The sequence below is a fragment of the Cucumis sativus genome, chromosome 1 (assembly GCF_000004075.3).
Source record: "Cucumis sativus cultivar 9930 chromosome 1, Cucumber_9930_V3, whole genome shotgun sequence".
Taxonomy (NCBI): domain Eukaryota; kingdom Viridiplantae; phylum Streptophyta; class Magnoliopsida; order Cucurbitales; family Cucurbitaceae; genus Cucumis; species Cucumis sativus.
In genome coordinates this window covers 30,620,762-30,627,689 of record NC_026655.2, presented here as the reverse complement: position 1 = coordinate 30,627,689, position 6,928 = coordinate 30,620,762, and the positions used below count along the sequence as shown (strand labels likewise).

The window sequence follows — 6,928 nt, the reverse complement described above, 5'->3', positions numbered from 1 at the left end:
ATTAAATTTCTCAACTTCTTTTTTTCTCTCTCTCTTTCTTCTTCTTCTTCTTCTTCTTTCCATTGTATTTATCTGAATCCAATGCAAAAGCAATCATGATCTTGATGCTGAAACTCCATTAATGTTCTTTTTCTAAGAGCCCTCATGGATTTTCTACTTATTCTTCTTCATTTTCAAACTAACCCAAATACAACAACAACAAATTGAAATGATATCTCTGTCTCCTTAAATTTTTTATTTCTTTGTTATCTGTCAAAGTTTGGGAGAGGTCAAATTATTATGGGAACAAAAACAGGAGGGGTTTCATTTTCGATTTCAATATCAAATCTTCTTCCTTTTGGTTTGATTTTCTGTTTTGTTATCACTCAAAGATTCACTTTGGTTTGTGGACTCAATTATACTTATCAAAAACATCTCAGTAGCTTGAGACTGGACAGGATTCAAAGGCATTTGGATTCCATTAACAAGCCTCCCCTCCTCACCATTCAGGTCATTATTATTATTGTCTTTAATTCACTTTTTCCAATACTAATATGTCTATGTTAATTAATGTATCATTTCCTATGCGTTTAATTACTTTTTTTTTTTCTCTTGAATGCTCCATTTTCGTAATGTGGGATTCTAAATATTTTATTTTTTCATGTCAAGGGTATTATCAAATCTATAAACTTAATATATATATATATTTTTTGCTCTCACTTTTCCAAAAAAATTGAATCCTTTTTGTAATGTGTATATGAAATGTATAATCTTGATTTATTTTTCTCAGAAGAAATGGGGTTCTTTTCTCAGTTTTTTCTTTTTTCTTTTCCATTTTTCTTGCATTTCAGTTTCCACCATTAATAGAAGTTATGCAATCTATACATACAATAATTACGTGTGGGACTTTCACTTTTATTTCTTCAAGAGGAAAATGAGAGGGTTTTTTTTCCAGTTTTTTCTCTTATTTGATATATAAATGTAATTTTTCTTTGTAGAATAATATTAAAACAAAAAAATCGATCTATATAGTTTTCATTTTTATTAATGCTTCTCCATATATCTGATCTGGGGTTTTCCTCTTTTCTTTTTTTTTTTTTCATTCAGAGCCCAGATGGTGATATCATAGATTGTGTTCATAAAAGAAAACAGCCAGCTCTAGATCATCCCCTCTTGAAGAACCACAAGATTCAGGTCCACACATTCTCCTTCAACGATATTAATTATTTTTATAATTATAATCTAATAAATCTCATTCCCTACTCTATTTTTTTATAAGAAAAAAGAAAAATTATTTTAACCTTTAACCTCATTTTTTCATCCACTGTTTAACAAAGAGAGATTATATAGTTAACTTAATCTGCCAATTTGAAACCATATAGTATTTTCAATTTCTAGATTGGTTCAAACAATATTGAAGGTCCCAGAAAGTACATAGTTTCAATCTATCAAAAAATTCTAATTTTGTTATCAAGCTCCATAACCTAAATAAACAGTTTGAAAATTAGAGAACAGATTGTATTAATTTAAATTAATTTTTAGAAAATTACTTATTTATGAAAGAATAACTTTCATGTAATAGCTAGAACACGCTATATAAAAGCAAAAACGTTCACATAGACAAAATTGTTAAAAAAGAACAAACAGAAATTAAAACCCATCTACTATCATTTGATTTATTGTTTTGATTTATTGAAAATTAAATAATCCATAGATAGAGATACTATCTTCACCTCCAAGAATTAAATCTTTAATTAGGTATTTATTTGCTAAAATTTGGAAACTAAAAGAATAAGTTTTAAAAACAAGATGTGTTTTGATTTTAGAATTTGACTAGATTGTATTTGAAAAAGACTTGCTAAGAAATGAGTAAGAAATAAACTTAAAATGGTTATTAAATAGAATGATTAATTTTGTTCAGAGAGGGCCAACGGAGTGGCCGAAGACGAAGGTGGGGAAAGAGAATAAAGAAGAGGTGAGTGAAAGGAGGGCAGGATCAGGTGCGTTAGCTTCATTTCAAACTTGGCGTGTGAACGGGACACGGTGTCCAAAAGGGACTGTTCCAGTGCGACGCACCACAGTCAAGGACGTTCTTAGATCCAAGTCTTTGTTTGACTTTGGCAAGAAGAAACGACCCATTCTCCTTGATCGAAAAATAGACGCTCCTGATGTCGTCAGTGGGAATGGTCACGAGGTACTTCTCTTTTCTTCTCTTTTCTTCTCTTATTGCTCTTCTTTCTTTTTTTCCTTAAAGCATTTATGTTGTAAGGTGGGAGGTTTTATGAACGGATTCTTTTCCTTCACTTCAACTCTACATATTAGGTTTATCATTAAACTCTCTATTCATCACCACAACAATAATACATCAAATAAATAAATGCACTTTTCCTTCTTCCTTTTTTTCCTTTCTACTCAACTTTTTGCTTTCATCCCAAACCTCCAAAACAACTTATGTATAACATTTCTAGCTTTTCGGTTTTCATTAGAGCTGGGGATAAATATATATTAGACCATTCAAACAATGATTAACCCGATTAATACAAATACAAATTAACTAACTACCTTAGTTCAAGACTCTATTCCATCACTATTGTAAGTTTTTTTGAATTCACAAAAATAGAAAAACCTACATTTACCTTCTAACTATTACATTACTTAGTATATGTTTTGTAAAGTGATTTCCAAAATTAAATTTGCGTAGTTTAAAACTCGTTTGAAGTGAATTTCAACGTGAACATTTTAATTTAAAAGCTTTTAAATCACAAACCTTAAAAGCTAGTTTAAAACTAAAGTTTTTTTTTTAACCCTAACTAATATTTATACACATATAATATTTATATTTATATATTCCCAGTAAGAAAATAAAATTTGAAATGGGTAGCATAAAAAGAATTATTTACTTTGACTGGTCAAAGTAATTTGTGTAGTCACTAATTTTAATGCAAATATGAGAAATGAGGTAATGTTTCAATACTCTACAAAAGTAGTACTAATCCCAAAACTTGAAAGTAATTGAGGTTGGTACAGTTTTAATACTGTCATGTGCTTATCTATCAATAATATTTTAACATAGTTTTTGAAATTCTACATTATAATTAAATAATGATGAAAATAATATAACTTTAATTTGATAACTGATATAGTGGCATGACATTGGATTTAAAACATTATTGAGTAGGTTTGGTAAGTTCCATCTCCTGACCAGATGTGTTGTAAAAGAAGAATGATAAAATGAATGATGTAAGTTAGAAGTGTGTAATACTTACTTATAATATACTTACTTATGATACTCAAAATAATAATAATAAAAAAAAAAAAAATAGCATGCGATCGCGTACACTGGATCATCAGAAGAGATGTACGGAGCGAAGGCGACAATAAACGTGTGGGACCCGTCAATTGAAATGGTCAACGAATTCAGTCTCTCTCAGATTTGGATCCTCTCGGGATCATTCGACGGCTCTGATCTCAACAGCATAGAAGCTGGTTGGCAGGTATTTCTTTTTTCCATTTCCTACGCCCTCCCCCACACAATCCCATATATATATGATTTATTAGTTTGTTGAATCCAAAGCTTTTTATTTGCTTCCTCCTTCCTTTCCGCTTCAATTTTCTAGAAGTTTTATTGATTTGTTCATTTTCTTTAATTAATTCTTTTCATTTCTTCTTCACAAGTTATTATTTAACTATTACTCTTCCATTTTTATTTGATTTACACACTTCCAATTATCTTTTATAAACTAATATTGTGGATAAAAATGTAACATTTTTCGAATTTATAAAAATCTAAAAGTTTAACTAGGTTTTTGGGAGGGAAGAAATGTAATGTTTTTAATTATATCGACCAATGGAAATTTTGAGAGAAATTATTATTATTTGTAAATATAATTTTTTGGCTTTTAAATTATTTTGTTTTTGCAATTTAGATTTGAAAAGTAAACCTTTTTTTTTTTTTAAAGTCAAATATTGCTAAATGTTGTGTATTTATAGTGTTGGGGTTTATTTGAATATTCTAAAGTTTTGATTATTCTACTAGTCAGGTCAGTCCGGAGCTTTATGGTGACAGCAGACCTAGACTATTCACATATTGGACGGTAAGATCTCTACTCTTTCAAACATTTTTATTTCCTCTCATTTTCATCTACCAACTAACCTATAATCTTTATCTCTAAACAAAATTAATAATTAACACAAATAGCCAACTAAACTTAATTAACAGGTGATATACGTTAGTGATCACGAAGTTTGTGTTTTGAATTCTAGGAATAAAATTATTAATTAACAATACTACAAAACAAACAAATATCAACTTTAAACTAATAATAAGTCTACTCGATATAACTTTAATGGAAGCTTCCACGGCCTTTTCAATTTTATGAGTGATGCTTATATTTGTGACTTTAAAAAAACTAATAATAAGTTTATGCCATATTTAAACTTACTTTATTTCATTTTGAACAACTTTCACACATGCAACGAATAATGAGTTTTAAGTCTTCGTCACTTTGAATCATTTATATAAATAATTAGATTATTTTCGACACAAGCAAGTAAAAATAATAGGGCCGAAAGTGATTTTAATTCAATGAATTTGTTTGATATGAAAGTTTGATCTCTGGTACATTTAATATATAGTAGAAAAATTATTTGACTTTGAGAAAATGCAGAAGCAAGATTTGTAGGAACAATGCATGTGATACGATATGATAAATTAGAAGCAAGATATTGATTAAGATAATGAGTTTCATGTCTCATTATGACCAACTTGATCTATAGGTATTGCCTATTTACAGGGTGTTATCCAAAAATTAGATTAAAAATATTTTCAAATCCAAATATTCAAAATTGTTAGGTTTATAGATAGTGTTTTTCTCCCCTTCAATACATAAACCATTTAATCAAAATGTTATTAGCTCTCGAAATTGCAATCCCATATAAAAATTTCAATTTTGATAAGTGTATCAAAATAAAATATATAATTAAAAGTTTAAATTCATCCAATTATTATGCAAGTTAGAGATTTAAATTAATACCACTTCTAAAATTTAATAAAATTCTTTGTTTTGTTTAAATTGATACAAATAAAAAAAAACTGAATCTTATAAATTTGATATTGTACCTAAGAATTACTTTACGCAGAGTGATGCATATCAGGCAACGGGTTGCTATAATCTTTTATGTTCGGGATTTGTACAAACAAACAGCAAAATCGCTATAGGAGCTGCCATTTCTCCCATTTCTTCCATCGCCGGCAGTCAATATGACATTACCATTCTCATTTGGAAGGTACATATAGATTCTATATATTCATGCTAAAATAATGGACATCTCTCTGTATGTATACAGATAAAACATACGTGCAAACCTTGTTACGATAATAATGATAATTAATCATAGTTATTTATTTTAAATTGAAAACAGGATCCAAAGTTGGGGAATTGGTGGATGGGATTTGGGGAGAACACATTGGTTGGGTATTGGCCAGCAGAGTTATTCACTCACTTAGCCGATCACGCCACAATGGTTGAGTGGGGTGGGGAAGTGGTTAACTCGAGGATCAATGGGCAGCACACTTCCACCCAAATGGGCTCTGGCCACTTCCCTGACGATGGCTTTGCCAAAGCCAGCTACTTCCGGAACCTCGAGATCGTTGACAGCGACAACAGCCTCAGCAGTGTTCAAGACATCTCAATCATGGCTGAAAATACCAACTGTTACAATATTATGAGCTCCTATAACGATCAATGGGGCACTCACTTCTACTATGGTGGTCCTGGTAGAAATCCTAAATGCCAATGATTGATTCTAGGACGTCCATTAATTTTTGTTCTAAACTTTCAATAAATTGAAACATTGGAAGTTGAGATAAAAAAAATTGATTGGCGTTTGTGGTGTGGATTTTAGAGGTAAGAACTGAATTTTTTTTTTTTTCTTTCCCTCCTTTGGCTAGGGTTATTTTAAGCAAGAAAAAGAAAATTAATTCTTTAATTGTGTAATTAATTAATGATGAATGTGGGTAGCTAGCTATTTCCTCTATTTTCTTAGCTTCACTACTGCTCTTGAAGAGTTCTAATTCGGATGCCTATTGTAAGAGAGAAGTGAATTTGTACTATCGAAAAAAAAAAAGAACACTCAAAATTTGATGTATCTCTTAAACACGTAGGGAAATAACAATATTTTGTATGCAAGTATTGAAGTATATGCTTGGCTCAGCTGTTTCATTTGTAAAAGGAGTATGTGTGATTGTACTTATCTATTGTTTGAGTTTCAAAATAGTTTATAACATGCTATGTATAAATTTTGACTTTGATAAAGTTACGTTGTTAAATATCATTTTTTAAAGGGGAGTTTGCAAAAATAACAAAAAAAAAAAACAATTATGATAATAAAGTTCATGTCAGTTACGTTTTTAAAATTGCAAAAATAGCAAATTCAAAAGCAGATTACCTTTTAATTATCGTCATATTTGCCAAATTTGTAATATGCAAAAGAGAGGTGTTATGAGCTGTTTTTTTTTTTTTTTAACTTTTTTGTCTATCTAATGTAATTTCCCTTTTTTAAACGTTAATATTGTTATAGCTAGGGATTGTATCACCAAAAATGAAAATAGATAAATAAATACATAATCTTGTATATCGGAGAAATATGAGTCCAACTACTTTATATTGTCTCTTTAAGACAATTTTATTTTCTAACGTCTAAGTTCTGGTAGAAGTACTTATCTCCTGTGATATAATGTTTCAAATGAAAGCACTTTATCAAGGAAAGAGAAAGTTTCATGAGAGAAAAAAAGTGTTCATGAAAATTGTTGTATAAAATTCCATTTGAAGAAGGGACATATTTATAGATTATTCGAGGGTTTTGTATAAAAAATATATTAGTTTCTTTTTAATTATTTGATATAAAAAACAAATATCTACTAAGTTTTTAGGGATATTTGATTGTTTCG

At 29.3% G+C, this 6,928-nt stretch overlaps 1 protein-coding gene across 1 annotated transcript; it reads left to right on the top strand.

Annotated features, from left to right (window-relative positions):
- On the top strand, nucleotides 1-6,209 carry LOC101208882. Its single transcript, XM_011661951.2, has 7 exons — nucleotides 1-489; nucleotides 1,087-1,173; nucleotides 1,901-2,173; nucleotides 3,303-3,473; nucleotides 4,020-4,073; nucleotides 5,119-5,265; nucleotides 5,401-6,209. Exons 1-7 carry the CDS (start codon nucleotides 280-282, stop codon nucleotides 5,776-5,778), a joined length of 1,320 nt encoding a protein of 439 aa, XP_011660253.1. The 5' UTR covers nucleotides 1-279; the 3' UTR covers nucleotides 5,779-6,209.
- The last annotated feature ends 719 nt before the right edge of the window (nucleotides 6,210-6,928 follow it).

Coding starts and splice junctions, on each gene's coding strand:
- LOC101208882 (XM_011661951.2), top strand. CDS start 280: ATGGGAACAAAAACAGGAGGGGTTTCATTTTCGATTTCAATATCAAAT. Junction 4,074..5,118: donor GACTATTCACATATTGGACG/GTAAGATCTCTA, acceptor TACTTTACGCAG/AGTGATGCATATCAGGCAAC. Junction 5,266..5,400: donor TTACCATTCTCATTTGGAAG/GTACATATAGAT, acceptor AATTGAAAACAG/GATCCAAAGTTGGGGAATTG.